Here is a 25948-nt window from a genome sequence, read left to right on the forward strand (position 1 = left end):
CTGAGGCTAAGGAGATTGACTCTATTCATCCCCTTCCTCACCACTAAGGGATTTGGGGATCTAATTTCCTATTCACATCAAAGGAATAAGTTGGCTCGGGTGACAGGGGCAAGGGGTTAAATTGGGATGAGCAGAAGCTGGCAGATTAATAGTAGCTCACTTAAATGTACATGGATTTGGAAAGAGTGATGTGATGGATCTGCGATGGGATAGTGGGTCTGTCAAAACTGAAACATGCTTACCTTAGGTTAGCTTTCGATTGGGTAACTTCCCAGGAAAGCAAGTCTCTCCTCTAAAGAGCAGGCAGTGCAGAAATTCCAAAGCAACATCAATCCCAGGACTTGAAGATAAAAGTCCTGATAAAAGGACTTGAAGATAAAACTCCCTTCTTCCCATTTTCCTCACTTTAAAACCCGTGGAGTCTTGCATTCTTCTGTAAACTAGGGCCAGAGAAATCACAGTCAGATTTCCCTGTAACACTAAGAAGAAAGTTCTAAGTAGGGAATGTTCTGGAAAAGTCTATAAACGGCAGGCATTTGTAACCAACAGAAACATGCTGGGACTGGAAGAAACTTCTCCATGAAGAAACACCTCCATCAGCAGGTGCGTGGGAATTTGCTTTTTTATAGCGTGGAATAGCGTTGACTTTATACGCATAACAAAATCTGTGACTTAGCCTGGGAAAGTTCTGGAAGGCTTCTGAGCAAGACCCTTCACTTCCTGCCATAAACACCGGACAGGCCCTGTAGCCTTAGAAAGCCAACATCACTTGCCTCCTCCCTTTCCGTGCGGTGCGCTAGTCCGGCCAGGCCCGGGACTACATTTCCCAGGATGCCCAGTGGCGGGAGCTCCTGCGGGATAGGCCAGAGCCACGCGGAAGTGATTACGGGTCGCCCAGCAACGGGGGCGGAGCCCTGGGCTAGGATTGGATGCTCACGCCCCCGGCCTGGGGCGGGGCGGGGTTAGGAGCTCGGCCCCGCCTCCGGAGCCCCGGGGCGCTCGCCGGCTTTTACTTCCAGCCGAGCGGCCGTGTGTGTCGCTCCGCGCTTTCCCCTTCGTTCCCCCGAGGCCCCGCCCTCCTTTGCTCCGGCAGCTGCGAAAGTGCGGGCCTCGGATTCGGCGGCCCGGGCGCTGAGGGGCCCCGGGCGGCGCGGTGCGCAGGCGCGAGCGTGCGGAGCGCGCGGCGCGCGGTTGAAGCCGGAGTGAGTTCCTGGGCACGGAGACCCGGGGGCTGGCGGGCGAGCGACCGCTTACCCCGCAGCCATGGCAGCCCTGCGCTACGCTGGCCTGGACGACACCGACAGCGAGGACGAACTGCCCCCGGGCTGGGAGCAGAGGACCACCAAGGACGGCTGGGTTTACTATGCCAAGTAAGGGGGGCGTCCGGGGCGCGCGGAGAACCCTGACCGCTCCGCGCGCCCCGGGACGCGTGCTGCCTTCGGACCCCTGCCCGCGCGGGGAAGGCCTGCGCAGTGAGGGCTGCCAGCCTCCTGAGGACGGGCCCCATCCCGCTTTCTGGCCCTGCTGTCCAGCGTGGGGTCACCTGGCGGCGCCCAGACACGCCCTCTGCTGCCCAGGAGGCGGCAGTGCCCGGCGGTGCGGGGATGCACACGCTTGCATCCCCTTTCCCCAACATCAGAAAAAACGAGCACGCCCCGCTCCTTTCTCGGATAGAAGGGCCGCCTGGGAGTGTGTATTTGTAACCGACGTCCTAGTAGAGCTGTATGTGTATATATGTATGTATGCACGTATATGCTTGTATATAAAATGTAGCTAATACAGCTTTACTGTAGTTCTCGGGAAAGTTTTGGAAGCCCCAGAAGGCCCTCTCTCCCGCCTCTTACTGTGTGCCCGTGGGCCGTGGGAATAACTGTCAGGGGTTACTCATCTGTTAAGAGGGTTGGTTGGAGCATTTTAGTTGAGGCGCCGTAGTAAAGGCTTAGTTGAGGCCTGAACAAACTCTGCTGGGTCCCACTCTCGGCAGCTGACAGCACCGTCTCAGCCTGACGCTAGAATCATCTGAGGACCGTCATAACTAGATTTGGGGTCTCAGCGCACACCCCACATAGGGACTCTGTTTTTTAAACTTCCAAGCTAAGGCAGGTTGTGGCTTTGAGAAACACGGAAGTAAATCAGTGGTTTTCTACTCTTGGGAAACTGACCGGGCTCTGCTCCCGGCTTCCACCTGCAGGTGATTCTTCTCTTCATTTGCTTGCTCTGCCTCCCGCCCCCTACTGCTAGTTCGTGAAATCTTTCCCAGGTGATTCTGATCTGCCCTAGGTTGTGAGCCACGGCTGGCTGCCTTTGGTGGCTTTCTAGAAAGAAAAGCAGGAGGAAAAGACCTTGCTGCATTCTTTGAAGACACGTTGGGAAGGTATCCTATGCCAGGCCCTTTGCTGAGCGCTGGTTTTACTGAGATAAATAAGACCGCATGGTGGGACTTCCACTTGGTGGTCCAGTGGTTGAGACTAAGATCCTTCAAGATGCCTGTTGTGGCCAAAAAATAAAAAAGGTTGTCCTCACACGGTCTGTGTGACCAGTGGCAGCATGCCCAGCATGAGCTGTGTGGGCAGGTGGTGAGGTGCCTGGGGTGGTTGGCCCCTGAGCCCTGCCTTTGGGCACAGGTCGAAGTTGGCAGGTCCAGGGGCAGCCCAGGTAGGAGAGACAGAGGCCCCGCCCATGCTGTGGTGGTGCAGGAACCTGAGCACAGGTGAGCAGGAAGGGCCCTGCTGTGCCTCAGGGGAGCTGGGCTGCGTGGTCAGGACCCCGCGTGGGGTCCACTGAAGCTTTGGGCCAGGCAGTGAGCTCGGCTATGTGTCTTCATTTATTTATTTGTTGGAAATGGCAAGATTTTATTCTTTTTTATGGCTGAGTAATATTCCATTGTAGGTAGATAAATAAGTAGATATAGAGTAAGCAAGATGAGTAGATATATAGTAGATAAGTAGATACAAATTTTTGAATCATTGTATTTCATTGTATTTTCATTTTAAAACTCAGCATTTAAAAAACTTAGATCATGGCATCCAGTCCCATTGATTCATGTCAGTTGTGTGTCTTTAGAAGGATGATTTCTGCTCTGGAGGACTGCAGGGAGCCAGGGGCTCCGGGTGGCTTCTGAATGGGCGTTGGTTGTGGCCGAGGCCTCTGCCTGAAGGGCTCTTTGATCCCTGGGAGCTGAGCTTCAGTGTCTCTGCCCACGAGGGCGTCCCCGTGCATGGGCCCTGCCCTCTCCTCCCAGCACCTTGCGCTCCCCCGTCTGCAGTTCTCTACATGCCACTCGGCCTCGCCTGCTGTCTGTCCCTCCTCAGATTGTCAGCGTCGTGAGCACAGGGACCGTTCCTCGTTCCCCTCCATCCCCCATGCTTAGCATCACGGAGCTGTAAAGCTCAGTCCACGGGGAGTAAGGAAGTTAGCTCATCAAGCGAAGGTCTCCTGGGCCTCCCTGGGTGGGTGGCCTTCTGGGCCCTGGGGATGGGAAGAGGCACTGGGCCTGCTTCCTGGCTTCCGGGGCCTCCCTTGCTCTGGGTAGGGCCTGTCCCTGTTCTGGCCACTGTCCCCAGAGCTCCCGGACTCCCTTTCAGGTTTGACCTGGGGCCTCATGCTTGGTCTGGAGGCTCCTGTGGCTGTGGTCACTCTGCTGTCCCCCAGAAGGATGTTGCTGAGCCATGAGAGACATCAGGATTCTTGGCCTCCAGAGATGAGGATTTCAATCCTGGGCCAGTGACGAGGCTTGATCACTCAGAGCTTTTGTGGGATAAAGTGTTATTAAAGTATAAAAGAGATAGAGAAAGTTTCTGACATAGACATCAGAAGGGGGCAGAAAGAGTGTCCCCCTGCTAGTCTTTAGCTGGATGTTTTATGTCTGTTAGAAGGCTATTAATCAGATAAGTAGCTCAGTCAGTAAATCATCTGCCTACAGTGCAGGAGACCTGGGTTCGATTCCTGGGTTTGGAAGATCCCCTGGAGGAGGGCATGGCAACCCACTCCAGTATTCTTGCCTGGAGAATCTCATGGACATGCAAGAGTCGGACACGACTTAGCGGACACGACTTAGCGACTAAAGCATCACCAGTCGGATAAGAGAGACACCTCAAGGCTGAGGGAGTTTCCCCAGGCCCCTCTCCCACAATATGCATTTTTGAGATAGGATGGTGTGTCATCCCCCAGCCATAAAACAATTGGCATGAATACTGGTTTGTTGAGCTACTATCAGCCCAAGGTTTGAGAAAAGAAAAAAAGTCTTAGGTGGAGCCATTTTGAAGAAAGGCACGTTCCACAGCAAATACATAGTCTCATTAACATAGCTTAAGGAAAACGTGCTGGTGACCTCAGGGTTTGAGAAAAGTAAGTTCAGGTGGAACCAGGTGTTGTCGTGGCAACACAGAATTTTGGGAGAAAGCATATGACCCTTGTAGTTTGTTTGTTTCCTCCTGCCGTTTAAGGGAGAGAGAAAAATTGTCTGCCGCTTGCAGCCTCTTCCCTCCGTTTGGGGACCCCTGCCCGCCTGGCCACCCGCCTCCCACCCCCCGCGCCTTGCCTTCTGCTGGGCGACCCTTCCCTCCGCTTCCTTCCTGGAAGGCGTCTGCCTCCTTCGCTCAGTAAGGCCCGCAGGCTCCCGCCGGCTCCACTGAGGGCTTCCAGGAGCCCACAGAGGGGGACTCCGTGGTGCCTGCGTGGTCCCTGGAAAACACCCCGGGGCCCCCAGTGGTGTTTGGCCCTGTTGACTCTGGCTGTGGTGATAGAGCTTGGCAGGCTCCCGGCCGGAGTGGTGGGTGCCTCTCCACAGACGCTCTCCCCTCCTCCCAGCCCTTGATCTTTGCTCGGGGTGAAGGATGCCCGAAACGACCCAGGCCCTGCGTTCCCAGCAGTCCCCCTGAGCTCTGCCGACCTGCAGGCATCCCGGGCTTTTGTTCATTCCCAGTTCTGGAAGCTCATGCGTCCCTCGGGGTCTGGGGAACCTGACCGATCTCTCAGAAGGTTGCCCTTGGAGTCCTTCCTTCTCTCCAAGGCGTTCCTCCCACTGCGGCGGGGTGCCCCCCACCCCGGCCAAGGCCTGAGGCTGCAGCTCCCAGCTGGCCCCTGGGGTCTCGTGGGAACCCCCCTCGCAGCCTCGCTCCTTCTCTCCCATGTGGGTTCTGTCCGCCCCTCAGCCTCCCCAGAAGCAGACCTCAAAGGCTCTCACGGCTCAGTGCCCCCAGGCTGGGCCCCCAGAGAGGCCCGGTATTGTGGCGGAGGGTGACCGGTCAGCAGCGTGAGCTGGGGGGCCTTTCTCACTGCCCTGACACCACCCAGGGCAGTCCCTCTGCCTTAGCTGGGGAGGGGACTGAGGGGCGAGGGCTCGGTGCTGAGGGCCGTGATGCAGTCCTGGGGGTCCTCGGGGCCTCAGGTCCTGCCCCGCTTTGCTCCTGAAGCCCTTGGGCCTGAAGGGCGATGGCTGGCCTGCCCAGTGGGTGGCGGGTCCCCGTCTGCAGGAGGCTCTGGGTCTCCCTGTTGAGCTTCAAAAAAAAAACCCCAAAACCTTAGAAGAGCATACTTAAAAGCGATAGCCATGTAATGTGGTGTGAATTTAATTTTGATCCCTTTGTTTTACATTAAAATCACTGTTAATTATCTCTTTAAATGACAAAAAGAAAAAGAGAAAGCTTGCTGAAAGAAAAGAAAAATAAAAGGACTTCTTTTTGAAGGAGAATAAGATAACAGTGGGGATGTGTTGTAATTTTCTGTTCATTAAAAAGTCATTTTAGGTTACAGTGGAAAGGGAACAGCTTTTAATTAACTTTTATATGAAATTTATTTCAAATAATCCTTTTCTGTCAAAGGCACAGTTCTTAGTTCTTCACACATGTAGACTGACTGAGGCTTCTCTGACCCCAGGAAGGGGGGCCGTTATTACTCCCTTTGTACTGATGGGAAAACTGAGGCTCAGGGAGGTTTAGTGACTTCTCCAAGGGCACAAGGCTGGTGAGCGGGAGGACCAGGAAATGTGGGTGTCAGGCCTGGGACCCCAAGTCTGCGGGAGATGGGGGCAGTGTCTGCAGAGCCTTGCCGTTGCCACAGCTGCGTTGGCGTCTGGTGGGTAGAGACCAGGGATGCTGTTCATCACCCTGCTGTGCCCAGGATGGTCCCCACTGCAGAGAGTGATCCCGCCCTTCAGGAGTGCCAGGGCGGGAGCAGGGTTACACTTCCTAGGGAGTCGGGGCTTCCTTTCTCCTGGCAGGGCTGCCGGTGCCCTTTGTCTGCAGGGATCTCATCCATCACCGGTGCTGTCCCGGGCCCGCCTCTCACCCTCCCTGTGCTGCGGGGAGACCGGCTCACCGGGTGCGTGCGGTGCGGGAGCTCAGGTGTGTGGCCTGAATCCAGAGTCCACAGTGTCCCTGCGCTGGCCGCTGAGAGTTTGCAAAACACCAGAAGCCGGCAGTTGCTGAAAAGACCCTGCTTTTGATGTGCAGCATCTTACAGGAGCATTTACTTGCTCTCTGTATTTATTCTCTTTAAAATAATGGCTCCGGAAGAATGTTCTGTTATCCGGTTGTCAGTGATTTCGTGTTATTTGCTACTCTGGCCTGAGCATGTGAACTTGAGTGCTTCTTGCAGCATGCAGCTTTTTCTGGCATTAAGTAATTTTATGTTTTTCTTGATGATAGGTCACCTGTTGACAGATGTCTCTAGTCTGTTATTGGCTCGTGGTGTGAATTTGAATGATAACTGTATATGCTCTCCTGAGATGAAAGGCTAGTTTGGCATGGAAATCAGACCAGCTTGTATATTTGATTTGTTCAAAATAGTAGACCTTTTGAGGGCTTTTTATATGTCAGATACCGTGTCCAACCCTTTATGTACAGTATCCTCATAACATTCTCCTGAGATCAGTACTAAGATTATTTCCATTTTGCCAATGAGGAAGTTGAGGCCCCAAAGCTAAGTAACTTAACCTATGGGGCTGTCTTACCACTTCTTAATTTCCTCTTGGATGAAATTAGGAATCAGTGCTTAAAAAACACTTTGAAGTTCAATTTGTGAAAAGAATAAAACATTTAAGAAGATTTGTGACCCCATAGACTGTAGCCCACCAGGCTCCTCTGTCCATGGACTTCTCCAGGCAAGAATACTGGAGTGGGTAGCCTTTCCCTTCTCCAGGGGATCTTCCTGACCCAGGGATTGACCTGGGTCTCCTGTGTTGTAGGCAGCTTCTTTACTGTCTGAGCCGCCAGGGAAACCACTAAGATTAAGGTTTATCTAAATTATATTTACATGTCAGCATTATCAATTAGACAGAATTTTCAATCTGTCCTGGAGTAAAACTGTAGCAAGTACAAAGCAGAACACCTCTCTAGATATTTTGAGAAATTCAGTGAGATTTCTAGAGTTGACCCACAGCTGGGGTCCCGTCGTCTTCCTCTGGCTTCCCCATCGGTTCATAAATGCAGGCTTTTACCAGACTGCTGCTGCTTGAAACCTAGAGAGTTTGACCTGTTGCAAACAGACATCTTATGTTCTGAATATTTCTTTGTGAATGTCTGACTTGACTACTCTTGAGAGAGAATTATGTTGGGGAGAGAAAAATCTAATGCCATGGATTAATTTTAGAAGTGTAACTTTTCTTATTGTTCTCTGGATTTTTTTTTTTTTTTACACAGTCACACGGAGGAGAAGACCCAGTGGGAACATCCGAAGACTGGGAAAAGAAAGCGAATCGCAGGAGGTGTGTATGCCGGTGTCATAAAGCAGAGACCCTTGTGTGTTAGGCATGGTTCAGATGGGGAGACTGTCACAGGCAGAGGGTCTGTTGAGGAACTGGACCTTCCCTCTCGGGAGCTTGTAGGATTCGGTAGAAGGAAGTGATGAGATTTTTGAGTGAAATGCTGATTTCTCACTGGCCTTAAAAATAAAGTATTAAAATAATAGGGCGCTTGGACTGACAGTTCATGAGGTTTTTCTGTAGTTGCGCTGTTTGTGCAAATGTTATTGGCTCCTATCCTGGAATTAAGTACACCAGTGTTGGATAGAATTCCCTGAAGCTTGTGGTGACTCGTAGGCGTTTCTGAGTACGTGTGTCATCCATGGAGTAGAAACGTAAGAAGGTCCGGGCCTTCAAGAGGTTGAGGGGCTGTTTGAAAAGACAGCATGTACCCATGGAAGAAAAAGGGAAACTGCTCTGTAATGGGAGTCATCACAAGCCAGCATACAAATGGTACTGGCTGCCTGCTGTAGAGCAGATACATTCTGGGAGTTCATTCACGGGGTAATTCATGTTGATTGGAGCAGCCAGGAAGGATTTTGTGAAAAGCAGGAGCCGAAGGGAGTGTTGAAGAATGATCAAGAATGAAATCGTTTTAAAAATAGAGTTGCCATATGACCTAGTGGTCCCACTCCTGAGCATATACCCATATAATACTCTGTTTCGAAAAGATACACTCGGCCCTGTGTTCACCGCAGAGCAGTCACGATAGCCAAAACATGGAAACAGCCTAGATGATCATCCGCAGATGAATGGACAGAGGTGTGTGTATACAGTGGAGTAGTCTTCACCCATAAGCAGAATGAAGTGTCCTTTGCATCAGCGTGGGTGGACCTAGAGATCGTCATTAAGGAGAGCAAGTCAGAAAGAGACAGGTACCATATGATACCACTTACACGCGGGATCTAAAATACGACGCGTGAGCGTGTCTGTGGAACAAACAGGCTCACAGGCAGAAGAGGCTTGTGACTTCCACGGGGAAGGTTGAGGTTAACAGATACACATTACTGTGTATAAGGTAGATAAAAAAGAAGGTCCTACTGGATAGCATAGGGAATTGTATTCCGTATCCTGTGATTAAACCATAAAGGAAGAGAATAGGAAGAAGAACATGTATATATGTGAAAGCTGAGTCACTCTGCTGTGCAGCAGAGATTAACACAATATTGTCACTCAGCTATGCTTCAGTAAAACTAAAAAGAACGAAATAGTCTTACTTCCCAAGCGAGAGACAGAAAAGTGGAGTCTGGTTGGGGTAACAGGCGCTTTCCTCCTGCCGTAGTTGGTCGGGTGGGAGACTGGGGCTGTGGCTGAAAGGGCGGGGGCTTCAGTTAACCCCTCCCCCAGGCAGACCTGTCTTGCTGTTTTTCAGATTTGCCCTACGGATGGGAACAAGAAACCGATGAGAACGGACAAGTGTTTTTTGTCGAGTAAGTTGTCTACAAAGAAACTACTCTCGGGCTTCTGGTTTTGTAATAAGTGTATACACTGTAGAAAAATAGTATGTAGTATGTAATCTTACCAGCAGGAGCAACTGCTGTTAATGATTTTTGGGTTTTTTTCTTCTGTATTTTCTGTACATATACTTAAAAAGAGAGAATGTATTGGGTGAACTGTTTGGTTAACTGTTTTTGGCACATAATTCGTGTGAGCTTTTTCTCATATCCTTAGAAAGTTTTCAAGAAAATGATATTTAACAGCTAAGTGGTATCATTTTGTATAGATATACTGTAATTTATCAAATTACCTACTGGGCATTGATGCTGTTACACTTCTGTGATGTGGGGTCCATACAAGCAGATCTTGTCATATTGTACTTCACAGATACTTTTTTTTTTTATATAAATTGGCAGCCCTACCCTGAGGGCCTTTTGGCCCCATTTTTCCAATAACATTTGCTCAGTTTGTGTCTGTGTCACATTTTGGTGATTTTTGAAATATTTCAAACCCTCCACTGGCATAAGGGCTTCCCTCCTGGATCAGAGGTTAAAGCGTCTGCCCGCAGTGCAGGAGACCTGGGTTAAAGCATCTGCCTGCAGTGCGGGAGACCTGGGTTAAAGCATCTGCCTGCAGTGCGGGAGACCTGGGTTTGATCTCTGGGTTGGGAAGATCCCCTGGAGAAGGAAATGGCACCCCACTCCAGTACTCTTGCCTGGAAAATCCCATGGACGGAGGAGGCTGGTGGGCTGCAGTCCATGGGGTCGCTGGGAGTCGGACACGACTGAGCGACTTCACTTTCACTTCTCACTTTCATGCATTGGAGAAGGAAATGGCAACCTACTCCAGTGTTCTTGCCTGGAGAATCCCAGGGACGGGGGAGCCTGATGGCCTGCCATCTGTGGGGTCTCACAGAGTCGGACTTGACTGAAGCGACTTAGCAGCAGCAGCAGCAGCAGTGTGAACGTAACTTTCACATACACTGGAAGCCGCAAAATTTGTATGACTCAGTTTATCGCATGCGACGTGCGTTTTGTTCCTTTGGTCTGGAGCTGACCCCACAATGCAGGATTTCCACGGTGTGCCCATAATTACAGTGTTTTGAGCACCCTCGTCTGTAACACCGTCTTTGGAATAAACTACAATAGCAGACAGCAGTAGTGACCGTGTGTCTGGCGCCTGGCATGGTCCAGGTGTGCTCCTGCTGCCTTATACCTGTGGTGGTAACTCTCAGTCCCCAGAGTGCTCTAAGGGCGGCCAGTGCTCAGCGGCCTGGCCCGTCATCGCCCCGCCCTGATCCTGTGAGAGTGCTGATAAACTCAGCGGCAGTTCCCTGGGGGAGGAGCCCAGGTTTGTTGCCCTGGTGTAAGGACTTCTGCCATAGGTTATTTCTGGTTACCAGGGTGGAGCCACTGAGGGGCTGGGAGAGAGGTGTAAGCCAGGGTGACCCTGTCTCCAGGGAGCTCTGCTGTCTGTATGACTGGAGTCAGAATGCTTACCAGGCAACTGTGGTTAAAAGTCAAATGAAAGTCGGGTTATTCTTGGGTCTTAGTGTTTATGGGGTGGCGAGTATAGATTTTTAATCTGTATCTAGTTTTATACACAGATACACATTACAGATACATTTTTTTTTACCTATATGTATATATTTTTCGCTGCACCGCAAGGCTTTTGGGATCTTAGTTTCCAGACCAGGGATCAAAACCTGGGCCAGGGAGTGAAAGCCCTGGGTCCTAGCCACTGGGCCACCAGGGAACTCCCACAAATACATTTTCAATCATGAAATCTTTCTTTCTGGAGAGTTCTTCATAGCTTTCGAGATATGTTGAGGTGTACCTCGAATCCCAAGGTTACATTTAAAATGTGAAAAGCAAATCCTATTCAGTAGGAGCAACTGGTCTTTCTGTATGAATAGGATGTATTAGTGTGTTTCAATACATTGTTTACAGTACCGATATATTTTATTATTGTTTTTACAAGATTTAGATCAGTTCCAAATCAAATTAGAGTGCGAGTATAGTCTTAAAATGAAAATGTTTAGAAATTTTAGTAGTTGACCACTTTCATATTTATTGTTGCAACTTTTATCACTTTGAGTTTCCTGCTCAGAATCTTCTTAGGCCCTTACACGTGAGAAATTTAACTGAAATCCGCTGACAAGAGTGACCAGCAGATCTTTCAGCCATGTTTGCATGACTTAATTAAAAAGCCCCAAGCCTCCTGCGTTTTTGAGATCTGGGGATACAGGGCAGTGCTTATGGTACGTTACCACCTCTTTTACAGGCAGTTCCGAAGAAAAAGCTTGGATGCCTATCTTCCTAGGCAGGATGGTAATCCTTCTGGAGACCAAATCATAGATCAAACAGACCCCAGGTCTTTCCAGGGTTAAGAAAGAGCTTTTCTAGTCCCTGGAAAATGGAGTTTGCCTACCCTGCTCCGGAAGATTGTCTTGTGGTCGTAAACGCCTCCGTCCCCTGCTGTGGGCTCACTGCTCTCTCCTCTCCTCTGCAGCCACATAAACAAAAGAACCACCTACTTGGACCCAAGACTGGCGTTTACTGTGGACGACAATCCCACGAAGCCGACCACCAGACAGAGATACGACGGCAGCACCACGGCGATGGAGATCCTGCAGGGCCGTGACCTCAGCGGCAAAGTGGTCGTGGTGACCGGGGCGAACTCGGGGATCGGTGGGTCGTCAGCCGGCAGTCGTGATTGTCGCTGCTGTTCTTTCCACTCTAGCTGGGGGGAGGTTTTTTTCAGTGCTTCTCTGATTTAAAAGATACCTGTAGGCTCTTCAGCCTTCGGGTCATTAAAGTCCCGGGCGCATTTTCGGTCCCGGTGTTTGCGTGGAAGGAAGGCCACGGAGGGGCTGACCCTGAATCCTCTGAATGCTGCAGTCACAGGAGACAGTGGTTATTTTGGTTCTTAAGGAAGAGAGACGGCATGCTCCGTTGGGGATTTTTTGAGCTGGTCTGCGTGCTGTGCAGACACAGTCCGGTCACCTGGCCCCTCGAGCCCAGCGTTGGTGGGTAGTGGGTTCTAGGAAGCAGCAGTGTGTGGTGCCTGTGGGACACAGGGCACAGTGGGTGTCCGCTGGTCACCGACAGCATCACTTTCCTTGGAGAGCAGGATCTGGTTTCTTTGCAGGGTGGCAGAATCGGTCCTTGTCTTGACCTCTCGGTGGCCCGTGTTTCCCCACGGTGACCATCACGAGGGCAGGGGCTCCAGGGGGTGTCACAGGCTGTAAGAGAAACTGCGGCCAAGCAAATGGCCCCGCAGTCACTCTCCGCGTGATTTCATTCTCATCTCACTTGGTTCCGGTGACGTGAACATCTGAGTCTCTAGGAACCAGCTGCTTGGAGTGAGGATGCGCATCCCCAGGTTAATTTGCAGGAACAAGACATGGAATTGTGTTCCGCTGTATTCTGGCAAGTTCTCTGTCCCTTCGACCCTTCGCAGCACCAGCCCCCTTCCCGACCCCCGCTCCCAGCCGCCTCTCTGACCAGCTTTGGGTCCTCAGCCTTTTGTGCCCTCCAGCTTTGTTAATTTTTGGTGACCGCTTCTTGAACTCACAGAAGCATCTCCTGGTGTCAGCGGGGCAGGTCTGGGGTGGTGACATTTTCTTAGAGCATCAGTTGTTACAGAGTGCAGTGTCAAAACTCTAACAAGCTACAGTCCCAGAGCAGAACTTTTTTTTTCTTTTTAAATAAGACTAGACGTCCTCTTTTATCTGTAGCTTTATGTATTGGCTCAGTTGCTTTTTCGGCGCCCTGGGGCTCTGTTGCTGTGTGCGTGTGGCTATCTCTGGTCGTGGTGAGCGGGGGCTGCCCTTCCTCGCGGTGCACAGGCCTCGCTGCCGCACTTCTCGTGGAGCGCCGGCTCCGCGGTGTGAGGGCGTCAGTGGTTCCGGCACACAGGCTCAGTTACTCCGTGGCAGGTGGGGTCTTCCCGGACCAGGGGGTCAAATCGGTGTCCCCTGCGTTGCAAGGCCGACTCTTAACCAGGGAAGCCCCGGAGCAGAAGTTTGGGCTGTTTTTTTTTTTTTTTTTTTTTTAATTGAAAGGGATTTATTTAAAAATCAACTCTCGGACCTCATCCTGGACTGAGAATATGTTCAGTCCAATTTTCTGAATCACATTGGCATCAATTCTATGTCTTTGTCATAGATAGAAAAAACTGATGCTTTATTGACAATAGCTGCTAGATCCCCCGTCATCCAGGAAACAGTGTCATGCTGATGTGTCGACCACTCTCTGTGAGGGTGTGGACTAAGCGTAGGATAATTAAGAAAAAAAATAAGGACTGAAGTCAGATCTCTGTATTTAACCCTCAGTTACCCAGAGAAGTAACCAGAAGATCTCATTCCCTTTATCTTGTGGCTGGACAGTTTTTCCCTTTCGTTAGATGTGTGACTTCTGATGGTCTGTGCGTGAGCGGTCAAACTTGGCTCTGCGTGACACGTGGCACGCCTTCGAGTCTGGGGAGGCTCTGCTGAAGTTTGCCACAGCAGGCTTATGACGTGGTTGTTGTCACTTAGTTGCTAGGTCGTTTCCGACTCTTGAGACCCCATAGACTGTAGCCTGCTAGGATCCTCTGTCCATAGGACTTCCTAGGCAAGAATATTGGAGTGGATCCTGCCCCTGAAGTTTCCTTCTTCAGGGCATCTTCCCAACCCAGGGATTGAACCCACATCTTCTGCTTGGCAGGCAGATTCTTTACCGTTGAGCCACCTGGGAAGCTGTAATACGGGACCAAAGGGGTCGGTCCAGAATGTGCAGAGAGCTCCATGCAGTGGGGGGTATCGAATCGTGGTCGGAAGGGAGGAGGAGGTTCTGGAGCGTGGAGGAGAAACGTGCTGCGGGTCAGCGTGGGCCTCGGGCCTCTCGGAGGGGGCTCTGGCCCCTCCCAGCCCTGACCTCTCCCCGCCCTTGTCTTGAGCTGCCTCGTGGACCCTGCAGGGCTGCCTGTGGTCCATTAGCACGCGGGGGCCAGTGGTCGCGCTCAGGCTGGGAGGGCGGTGCGGAGGTCTCAGGGCGCCACGCTGCCCCCGTCCCCAGCTCCAACCTCAGTTGCCTTCAGCTCTGCCTCCTTGCCCTGGGGCCCCTCCGCCCTTGAGAAGCCCAAGCCTGGGGGAGCTCCTGAGATTTGTTTCCTTAATTTTGTGAAATGATATTGGATCGAACATTCCAGGTAATCAAATCCTTGCAAATAGCTGTCACACTGCAGCCCCTCCAGCAGGCTTAAAGAGAAGGGCTGAAGGCAGGCCTGTAGCTTTCTGGTCGTCTCTAAGGTGGTTTTGACATCCTGTGCGCGGCCTTACAGAGTGTCCCTGCCCCAGGAGGTCGTGCTTTCCCGGTGAAGCCCTCCCTTCTCCTGAACTGTGAAACACGCCAGTTTAGGCATTGCTATCACTGCTCTGTTTCTGCCGCTTCACACGGAACCACTGCGAGCAGAGCAATCCACTGCGGGCAGAGCGATCCAGGCGTCTTTGTTTCCAACTCTCCCGGGCACTCAGGACTCACCTTCTGTGGGAGCTTGGACGTGCTGGCCTGCCCTTGCCGCTCAGGGGGCCTGTGACCCACGTGGGAACTGCCCAGTCTTTAGCCTCCTGGACGTCTGTGCTCTTGGGAGCAGAGGCGGCCATCACAAAACATACCAGCCTTTATGTTGGGGGTGGTGGCCCCACAGCTGGAAACACAGGTGACCCGATCGGCTTTACAAAGGTTGGTACACACATTCGGTGTTTTCCCGTGGTGGTTTGGTTGAATTCCTGACAGGGCGCTGCTCTGTTGGACTTGCTCTTCGGGGACCCAGGCCCCCGGCCACAGGAGGGTGATGATGGCATACCGCGTGTCTCCTGGGGACGCCCCACCAGCGCCCTCTCCCCCGGCTCTCGGGAGCTGCAGGCCCTGGGACGTCACCTCCTCTAACACTCGGCGCCTTCTCTCCTCGACCTCTGAGCACATTCTGAACCCAGAGGACCTTGTAGATGGAGCGCTGTGGCTTGTGGGCCTCTCTGGAGCTCAGCATTGCAGTGTCTGGGCCAGTTCCCCCCGTGCACCAGAGCCGCTGCTCACAGACCCAGCAGCCCAGAATCTGGTCCTGACCGCCGACCCGTAGAGACGAGGCGGGAGGTCACTTCTGCTTGTGCTCGCTGTGGCGCTGGCCAGGAAGGGGCAGGCGTCCGTAGCTCCCTGGAGTCCGTGGTACGACGGAACTGATCTGGTAAAAGAAATGAATGAAAGTGGCTTCAGCACAGTGATTGTTAAACGCAGACGGAGTCTCCTGCCAAGTCCCAGGAGAGAGGGTTTTGGAGACTGGGGGTCTCCCATCGTGGAAGATCCCATAGCCGCTTCTCTGGACTCAAGCCTTTTGGCCGAGCTTCTTGCTGACTTCTTGCCTGTCAATAGCTCAGGGCAAACTGCTGCCTTCTCGCACCTGAGGGCTGACCGTGCTCCTCAAAGGCCAGACCCTTCCAGCGCGGGGCTGCCTGGATGCCTCAGCGTGGGGCTGTGCCTGCCCTGCGCGCCGTCTGTTGTGAGCAGGTGCGTCAGTTGGGAATCGTGCAGATGTTGCAGGGAGCAAAGTTACCATCATGGCGCCTAAGGAGAGAGGTCTAGCTCCTGTCAGACATGCACTGAACAGCTGTTAACAGGGATGTGCGCGCAACGTTGCTATTCTCAGCCTGCTCTTCACTGGCAATGATGATAGAACTTTCTTCCCAACTTCCAGCTTTTTAAAGATTCGTTTCATTTTGGCCGTACTGGTCTTGATTGCTATGCGGGCTGTTCTCTAGCTGCGGTGCGCAGCTCCTCACTATGGTGGCTTCTCTTGTCGCAGAGCACGGCTCTAGAGCCCTGGGCTCAGCCGCTGTGGCTTTGTGGCTCTGGAGCCCAGGCTGAGAGCTTGGCCCATGGGCTTCGTTGCTCCATGGCATGTGGGATCTTCCCGGATCAGGAATCGAGCCTGTGTCTCCTGCACTGGCAGGCGGATTCTTTACTCCTGAGCCACCAGGGAACATCCCCAACTTCCAGTCTTAAAACCAACAGTGGTTAAAATTTGGTTTTTAAATCCCTTTCGGAGTGTAGTCAGGATGAAACATTTCTTTGACCTTCTGAGCCTTGATAACGCTGGGCTGTCTCAAAGGTTGTGACTCCAGGTCTGGAATAGCCTGGCCTTCGTTTGATTTTTGAGTCAGATGACCCATTAACAAGAACAAAACTGTTTTTTTTCCCCTGAACAAATACAAGCTGACCACCTCAGAATATGCCAGTAAAATATATTTTAGGACCGACACTTCAATTTTCTGTTGATATTCATGTTATATATGATAAATCTCTTTAAGGTTCGTTACAAGAATTCTAATAATGTGTGTACATGTGTGCACGTGGTTATACACCCACATTTATATGCTTTGAGATGTAAAAAAAGTGTATGTTCACACTGTCAAAGTCAACCCCGAATTTGTTCTTGAAACAAAATGGAGGTATAAGATTTCCACCCCGGAATCCCAGAACGTTGGAGTTGAATGTTGAAACTGGTTGTTTTGGTTAGAGCCGTGTTTTAGAGCTTGGGGTCTTGTTCCAAAATCATGTGTTGAAATTCCAGTGTGAAGTGTACTCGCTGTATTCTTTTATCCTACAAATCATCACCACGATGAATTCATCTCTGGCGTAAATTCTGCCAGTTATGCGTCGATACTAGAAGAGTGCTTTTCTTTGTGTAGAAAGGTGTGTTTGTCCTTCAGGTTTAAACCCGCCGGAACCCCTTCCGCTCCACCCACAGGTCTTTGGCTTTCTTTTCCACACCCAGTGTAACTAAATTTTGCCTTGCAGCCTAAATCACGCCATTGACTCCCCCCGTCCCAGTTGTTCCAAAAGATCCCATATGTTCAAGGACAAGAGGGTGCCTTGGACTCGTTTTCTTGTTTAAAACTCCCTCATATGGGATCATTACACTTGAGATCTTGAAATGCCTGATTGCAGTCTCCTTTCCGGTTGTCAACAAGATTTAAACTAGTGCGATCGTGACGTTTATCTTCTTTTTAAGAACCTGGTGCTCATTAAGCGGAGGGGAATTTTTTGAAGTAATCTAAATGATCTTTTGGGAATTCAGACCCCCATTTTAAATGAAAAACATTTGTGACTATCTCTATTTTATGATCAAATACACCCATGTAAGTGAAATGATTTTGCAGTTATTCCAAGAAAATATTGAGATTTTTGACAGTGTTGGAAGAAGTCCTTGAATAATATTACCTAAAGATTGAGAATTAGTACTTAAAATTAAAGAACCTTTTTTGCATTTAAATAGTCTTAGACATTGAATATACATGGGAATCACATGATCAGAATATTTGAAAAGCTGTATATCTAAAGGAAGAGGTCAACTGAAATATTCTAATGAGCCTCATCTCATAATTTGGTAATCATATTTAAAAACTTATTTAAAAATGTATGCAGTAGATAATATGTAAATGATATATGTGCCTCAGTAGATGTCAACTAAAGCTTTCTTGTCAGAAGAGGTCAAGAATTTCATACTTGCGTGTATGTTGAGATTTTAATTTATTTGTTATAAGTAAGCATAACAAACGAGGTTCATACAAGCTGCTATTCATTGCCAAAGTGTTTTAAAATCCTCACTTAAAAAGAAGTACTTAAAAATAGTTCCACCCTAATTGAGATTACAAGTGTTTTATCAGGTTTGAAAACTTGACAGTTATTTTACTTAACCCCGAATATAAGATATTTGCTTTTTTGCTTTTGCATAGTACAGTGACGTAGCAGTTGTGAGGAAAGAAAGGGTTCTGTGTATTTTGTGTGAATTACCTAAAAGAGAAATGTCTTCCTGTAGGCTTATATTTTCTCTCCACTAGAGGGCGCTGTTGCCCTTTGATACAATTAAACAAAAGCAGTAGCATCTCAGCAGTTTTCTTCCTCTCAGCGGGCTTTTGCTTTCATTTTTGTTAAATAATGCCTTTTACTTTCCTAACACATCTTTCAGGTCTTGTACGTCCTGGTGAAAGAGTTCACACTGAAGACTGTTGCTAGTGCCAGGCTTGCTTCTCTTTCTTTCTCACCCCTTCCTCTTGCCTCCCCCTTTTTTCCCCGGTATGAAATTCCAAGGATGAAGAGATCCATTTAGAAAAAGGCCCATTGTGTTCAGGGAGCAGCCCATTCTGCCAGATTACACAAGGGCTTGTGTTCTCGTGACATTATTGGTTTTGAGTGTGCTGGCCTATCAATAATGTGGTTTTTAAATTTCTAAGTGGAAATTGTAATATTTAAATACTAATACCTCTGTTTAAGGTTCATTTAGAAGGCCTTGGTGATCTTACAGTTTTTTCTAAGAATATAGAATTTCTCTGCCTCCCTCCCCCAGCCTACTCAGTGTTATGTAATTTATTGTAATTAGATTGCTTAGTAATGATACGTTTTTGCAGTAGAAAGAAAATGTGTCCTTTTGGGCTTAGTATATGTTTCTTAACTGAGAGGCCATGTTAAACCAAATACTTAATATGAAGCAGATGGCCTGTATCTTCACGTACAAGATCTGAAGGAGGGTAGTTTTTATTTTGGCTCTGTAACCCAAAGTTGGAGGCAACACATTAATTGTGTGCTTCAGCTTTCAAACAGAAATTTGACCCAGAAGAGAAAATCCTTTTGGCTTTATGAAACTACTTATTTTCAAATTTTAAATGGGGGCAAAATGAATACACCATATTACATGCTTTTACTTCTCTTCTTTCTCTCAGCAACCTTTTTCTCTCTCCAAAATGAAAAGAGCCAGCAAGAATTGCGAATATACTTGTAATGGTGTGAAACTCCTTCACCAGTCTTAAAATGTTCTGCTCATTGCTTTACAGATGTTTTCATTGTCTGTCCCGTAAAAATGGTTAAAACTCTGTGGCAGTTGTGGGAATCATTCCAGCCTTGACAATGAAAGGCCTGCTGGCTGTCGGAACCCCCGTGACCGTGTCTCGTTCAGGATGACACAGGATGATGCGGCCACATTCTTTATTCATTCTCTGCAGTGTTACACACACACACCCCGTCTGGATCCGAGTCCTCCGCCTTTTCCAGAGTAATTTCTCAGGGTGGGGCATGGTCAGCAGAAGAAGGGCCTTCATGCAAAGATCTCTTAAATTAAGTCCATAGATTGATGAAAAAGCAAATTCCAGAAACTTAAGCGATTCTTGCCTGACTCTCTGATTCTCCCTCGGCTTAGCAAGTAAGCAGCACTGCGTTCCCTGAAGGGCCTGTGTTTGTGTGCACGGCGCCCGATAGGTGAACTGAACGGGAAGCGTCCTCCTGTTTATGTAGCGAGTTGCGTGACAGGGATGGGCTCTGAAGTGTTACGTGTTTACCAGGCTGTGCTGCTTGGTTTTCGGGATCCTTCTTGTTAGAAGCCTCACTGAGCAGTGTTGTCACTGAAAGCAAAGCAGGTTCCTCGCTAGACCCCGAGAGGATGGCTGAGACAGCGTGCTCCAGGGAGGCGCAGTGGTATCGGGGGGTGGGGGCGCTGATGTGTGTGCGAGGGGGGAGGCAGTCTCCCCGGCGTCTGTAATGTTCCTCCCTCGGTAGGCTGGGAGGCCCAGCAGGGTGGGGGGACCCAGGCCTTTCACAGGAACAGATGACCTCCTGAAAGAGGGGCACAGTTCAGAATCAGAGAAGTTTCTGGTGTAGTTGTATGGAAACTGAAGTGAAAACAAGCAAGGCGTTTTTCATTTTCACCCTTACCTCTGAAATGTACTTCTTTATTCCAGGTTAGTGTTGATTGATCGCTGTCATTTTGGCTTATAGTAACAGCTCTTTAGAATTTGCAGATATTCTCTACCCCTTGTCTTATTTAAAATTCTCGCTGCAGTGCTCACAAGCTCTCCTGAACTTGTGTCTGGCTGAAAGCCCAGAGAGGTGAGGTAGCCTGCCCAAGGTCACACAGCTCCTGAGCCACGGGTGCCTGCAAAACCAGAGCAGAGCACGTCCGAGTTCGTGCCCGGGGCCCTCTTCCCCTCGCTGCTCCCTTCCTGCGAGGAACAGTGCTCAGTCCTGACCACGCTCTTCCGCAGCAGCTTATCCAGTCTACCTGAGGTCAACAAATTTGTCTTAAAAATCTGCCAGAGCCCGCTCTGTGCCAGGCTGTATGCTGAGTGTGGTGTCTGAAGGGAAGGTGGAGACCTGAGCTCTTGGGACTGCTGGACAGTCATGGTACTTGGACACTTTCTCGGTCAGAACTCCCGTTTGCTGTCACTGTAAAGTTAGCTTGGGGAAGGCGCTGCAGGGGACAGGAGCTGGCACTCATCAGACTCAGACACATGCCAGGTGCTGGCCTAGAAGTATTTGCTATTGTTGTAAACATGTGCTCCTTATGGAAAACTTAGAAAATGCCGATAAGTAAAAGGAAAAATAAATGTAGATAAGAAGAAATCGCCTCAAATCCTTACCAACCAAGAATCACTGTAATATGTAGTCTATATGACTCCCAGCATTTTTCTTTTGCTTCTTTTCTTCTGTGATTTTTCTGTTTAAACTGTGGTTATGAGCACCTTTCCCTGCCATAGAATATTCTACAGCATCATAAGGGGTCGCATAGCCATTATATGGTTCTAACCATTTCCCCTCTACGGCACATTTGGGTGCCTTTCAGCGTTTGGATGGCTGTGGAATGGAGATGAACATTTTGTAATTAAATGTTTCTGCCCATCGGTGACTATTTTAATAGGCTTATTCTCTGGAAGTGGAATTGCTGAGTCAGGGGATGTGTTTCTTAACCTTAAAATCTTGATTTGTTCTGTCAAACCACACCCGTGGAAGCTTGGAGCAATTTAAACGCCCCCGTTTGCTCTGCATCCTTGTCAGTTTGGGCATTTAGCATTTTTTTAAACTATCACTTAAATTTGCACATCTCTGATTAATCAGCTCTTCCATGTTTGGCCATTTGTATTTTTTTTTTTTTTTAATGATTTTAATTCTGGTTTTTAAATTTTTTTGGCTGTGCTGGGTCTTGCTGTTTGCACGCTTTTGCCTAGTCGTGGTGATCGGGGACTACTCCCTGGCTGCGGCGCGCAGGCTCCTCACTGCGGTGGCTTCTCCTGTGGCGCACGGGCTCGGGGACTACTCTGGTTGCGGCGCGCAGGCTCCTCACCGCGGTGGCTTCTCCTGTGGCGCACGGGCTCTCGGGCTCTGGGCGCATTGGCTTCGGCAGTTGCCGCACAAGGGGCTCAGAAGTTGTGGTCCGTGGACGTGGTTGCCCCGAGGCAGACGAGATCTTAGTTCCCAGACCAGGCATCCAACCCTTGTCCCCTGCATTTGAAGGCAGGTTGTTAACCACTGGACCGCCAGGGACGTCCCTGTATGCATTCTTTTATGAATTGCCTTTACAGGCGTAACCGTTGGATATGTATTGATTGCTAATTGATTGCTTGATTCATGTGGCATAATTTAATTTTCAAAATGTGCCTTCGTCTCAGGAGTTAATTTATCTCAGAGCGTCTGTTGTTTAAGGCCACATTCAGTGTTGGGATCCAGAGGTAATTCATGAGAAGGAAGGTGGCCTCACCCCCCCAGCTGGCTTCACTAACAACTTGTAAGCCTGTGTCTTATCACTCACGCCAGCTACAGCTCCCATCACAGGCACCCCTGCTTCACACCTGTGTTTGTGGATGGGGGCACCCAGAAAATTCAAGGTTGGCCAGCTTGCGGTGGAGCTTGAATCCCACGATGATGCACAGCTCACATCCGGTCCTCTGGGTTTTGCAGATCTCCCCCCAAAGCATCTCTTTGTGGCCAGAGCCCCTTTTCAGAGCCTTACTGTGCATTATCTCATTTGATGAGCCTGGCTTCCATGTAGTGAAATCATACCACTGCTGAAAATAGTTGTGCTGACAGTCGGGGAAGCCGGATAGGTGGCAGGTTTCTGTCTGGAGAGGCAGCAGGGTGCCAGGGAAGAGCTCGGGACTCAGGAAGCAGACGTGACCCAGTTTCCAAACCTGGCCTAGGCCACGTCCCGTCTGACTGACTTGGGCCCAGTCCCTCTCCTTCTCTGAGCTCTGGTTCTGCATCTGGGAGACATGGGCACTTTTTCTGCTTTGCAGAGTTGTTGAAGATGGGAACTCCAGAATGCCCAGGGAACTGTCTGCCCCACACTGCAGGGACTTAATGAACTGCAGTCATTTCGGTAATAGGAGGCAGGGCGATCAAGTTACTGAAATTAGTTTGGTATTTTCCTGGCTTCCTGGTTCTTGGATACTCTAAAAGCTGCTGTCATATCTGTGAGTTTGTCCTAAAATGACCTTTTTCAATAAACTGTTTTAGGCATCTACTTGTCTTTGGTATGAAGGGAAACATTTGAGCTATTTTTTTTTTTCCTCTGGAGGTCAGATGGCAGATGCATCCAGAAAAAAAAGAGTCAAGGGAAGGATGAGGTTATTTTTTTTGCAGGCATGGAAGAAAAAAAAAAAGATGAATTTGGGAGGAAAAAAGGACGGGAAACTATTAAACTTTAAACGGATGCATCGTAGTAACATCTTTATTCCAAAAGCCTAGCATCAGAGCTCTGCTTCATTTGAGTTTGTGATGGTTTACAGGGCTGCCTGGAATATCAAGTATAAACTCCCAGCTTGGCTGTCCCATTCACTTGAAACTGTAGAAGAACCCATCAGCGTGGATCCTTTTTTGTTAAGACCCGCTGAGAGGTGTCGGCAAGCATTTCTCCGGGTTCAGAAAGGTAACTAGACGTCAAGTACCTTTGCTCAGCCTTGGACCCTCGATTTGGTGATGAGGACTAGGAAACTTCGAGGGGGGCTGTGCCACCCGGGGTTGACAGGCTGTGTGATGCTGGCTGGATCCTGGGAGCAGAGGCCTGGGGTAAGAAGGGCGTTTCTGAGGAGGCTGTCACCATGCGGACTTTCCGTAGGTGAAAGCGTTGCTGTTCCTTGGATGGCACGTTTTCTGGATGCTGTAGGCTGCAGCCTCCCCGGCCCTTCTGTACCTCTGCTCACAGTGCCGAGCAAAGACAGAGGCTCACGGAGAGAGAGGACGGGGTGCTCTTGGCTTACATAACATCGGCGAATTCGCCAGCAGCACCTCCATCGTGGAAGCTGTTTTCCTGGTGATCACACGAAGCCAGAGGATGAAAATAGTCACTCTTTCACACGGGCAAATTCTGCCGTGTCAGCCACCGGTGGCCGGAAGGATGGGTCTCAAAACTCTCTGCATCTTTCAGGTCTGTTCACTGCCTTCCGCTTTTCTGCCTGGTGCATCACACAGGAGGGCAGCTGTGGCGTCTCCTCTCTGCAGCTGGGTTTGAGAAGCTTCTTTCTATCAGCTGAAATATGATCACTGTGTTCCAAGTGGCATTGCTATGGGGGTAAAAAAAAAAAAAAGAAATGCTGTTACAGCTTTCTCAGGAAAGGAAGTTTCCATTCCAGGTCCTGGTACCAGCTTGAGCGTGTGACGAGGTGGAGAGTTAACAGATGCATGCAGGGGGACGTCTCAGTCAGGGAGCGGAGTCAGGTTTTTGGCAGAATATACCCTGCTTTCAGCCTAAGAAGCTGACTTGGGAGCCGCGGGTCTCTGTGCCTGAGGGCCTTTCTGTACCGAGCCTGGCCATGGCCAGTTGCCTGGTGTTTCTCTTTCATGGTCCCATTGGCCTGACCAGCGAGGGACTTGACCAGCGGAAGCCCGTGGTGTCCGCGTGTCGTCATGGGACCCTGTCACTTACCCAGGGGCGCACACGCATCTGTCGCCATGTCCTTACAAGTTAACAGTACCATCTTGCTCACCTGCAGCCCTGGAGGTCAGAAGTCTGAAATCAGTCTTGCTGGCTGAAGTCAGGTGGTCTGGCAGGGCCTACATCCCTCCGGAGGCTCTTCGGGAGTCCCTCTTTCCTCACCTTTTAATTTTTTTCTATTTTTTTGCCACACCACGTGGCATGCCGGGGGATCTTAGTTCCCTAACCATGGACCGAACCCACGCCCCCTGCAGTGGAAGCATGGAGTCTTAACCACTGGACCACCGGGGACGTCCCCGCCTCACCTTTTTATTTTTTGTTTATTTTAATTAATGCCCGGCTGCGCCGGGTCTTTGGGTTGTGCAGAAGCTTCCTCTGGTGGCGGTGGGCGGGGGCTGCTTTCTGGTTGAGGTGCGCGGGTCTCTCATCTCAGTGGCTTCTCTTGTTGCAGAGCACAGGCTCTGGAGGACGCAGGCTCCGTTCTCGTGGCTCATGGGCCTGGTTGCTCCATGGCACGTGAAATCTTCGCGGGTTGGCAGGTGGGTTCTTAACCACCGGGCCACCAGGGAAGTCCCCTCCTCGCTTGTTGAGCGGCTTGGCGCGTGGACGTTTCCTCGACCTTGAACGCGTATCACTCCCCATCACGTCCCCTCCTCCTCTTATAGACGGGTCTCCCTCTTACAGCAACACCGTTCGTCACCTGGGGTCCACCTGCACCAGCGGCAGGATGTCCCCATCTCCAGACCATCATCGTGCTCACATCTGCAGAGTCCCTTCTGCTGTAGGTTGACTCAGCATCCGGGGCTTGGATGTAGGCGTCTTCGGGGGCCGCTCCTCGGGCGCCGCAGCAGGAGGCAGGCCATCTGCAGGGCCTCCTCTCCTGCAGCACCGACACCTTCTACCCCGCGCCTCTCCCTTCCTGCCATCCTCTGTGCCAGGCAGCTGTCTTTCCCAGGCTGCATCCGGCCCGGGGCCTGGCTGTTCTGAGTTTGGGAGCAGCCCTGTGATTCCCTTTGTCCTCCATTCGGAGTTTGTGCAGGACAGGGTGGTGTCTAAATGTTGCTGACGCACCGTAGCGCTGCTGAGTGACTTCCAACCCAGCGTGACGGGGACTGAGGGAGGGGGACCCTCTCCCACTTGCTCGTTCCTCTCTGGGAGCCGTTTGGTCACGAGTGGAGCCTCCCAGCTGGGACACAGGGGTAACCGGGGTGTGTAGCCTGGATCTGGCCCTCAGGTGGTTGGTTTGGTCTGCGTAGAAAGGACCTGTGGTGTTTGCCGGTTTTGTTTCAAATGAATTGCCAACACGTTAAAATCAGGAGAGTTAGCTTAATAGTAGTCTTGAGTTGGGGCTTCCCTGGTGGCGCAGCTGTAAAGAATTGTCCTGTCAATGCAGAAGATGTGGGTTCGATCCCTGGGCTGGGACGATCCCCTGGAGGAGGAATTGGCAACCCATTCCAGTATTCTTGCCTGGGGAATCCTGTGGACGGAGGAGCCCGCTGGGCTAGAGTCCATGGGGCGGCAAACAGTTGGGCACGACTTAGTGACTAAACGACAACAAATCTTAGGGTTCTGACTCTCAGAAAGGTCAGAGAGCAGGCCCCAGTGGGCCGTGTGCCCCGCAAGCAGAAGTGCACCCAGCCTGTCTCCTGGGAGCATGTCCTGCTGCCCTCCCGGTCCGTATGGATTCTCGAGGCTGGAACCTTGGTGTAGGGTCTGCCTTGGGGGCTGTGTAGAGAGACAGGGCTGGCTGGCTGGCAGCAACAGACGCGTCCTCAGTTTGCTCACCCGTGCAGTCAGCACACTGACTGCGGAGAACCGGGTGCCAGCTTGTCACGGATGTGCCCTCCGTCCCATCATTCGTGCGGTCAGCAGGCTGACTGCTGAGAGCTGGGTGCCAGCTTGTCACAGATGTGCCCTCCGTTCCATCATTCGTGCGGTCAGCAGGCTGCCTGCTGAGAGCCGGGTGCCAAGTCTTCAGCGCAGAGCCGGATGAGACACCGCGCCTCTTTAGAGCTGTAGGCTGCCCAGGGTCTC

The 25948-nt window shown here is 50.6% G+C and overlaps 1 protein-coding gene across 6 annotated transcripts in view; it reads left to right on the forward strand.

The window, feature by feature from the left end:
• The first annotated feature begins 1005 nt into the window (after positions 1-1005).
• Positions 1006-25948, forward strand: part of WWOX (WW domain containing oxidoreductase) — a 908337-nt gene continuing 883394 nt past the window's right edge. For 3 of the 6 annotated variants that reach the window (XR_009730560.1, XR_009730559.1, XM_061385883.1), the window contains exons 1-4: positions 1020-1370; positions 7641-7705; positions 9114-9171; positions 11690-11868. Coding sequence is in view for 4 of the 6 variants with exons in the window: in XM_061385883.1 (XP_061241867.1) it covers positions 1264-1370; positions 7641-7705; positions 9114-9171; positions 11690-11868 (409 nt within the window). In the remaining 2 variants the exon portion in view is untranslated. Of the gene's footprint in view, positions 1371-7640; positions 7706-9113; positions 9172-11689; positions 11869-25948 lie in introns of all 6 variants that reach the window. The other 3 variants (XM_061385880.1, XM_061385882.1, XM_061385881.1) reach the window with 3 other exon arrangements.

This window comes from Bos javanicus, chromosome 18 (assembly GCF_032452875.1).
Source record: "Bos javanicus breed banteng chromosome 18, ARS-OSU_banteng_1.0, whole genome shotgun sequence".
Classification (NCBI taxonomy): Eukaryota; Metazoa; Chordata; class Mammalia; order Artiodactyla; family Bovidae; genus Bos; species Bos javanicus.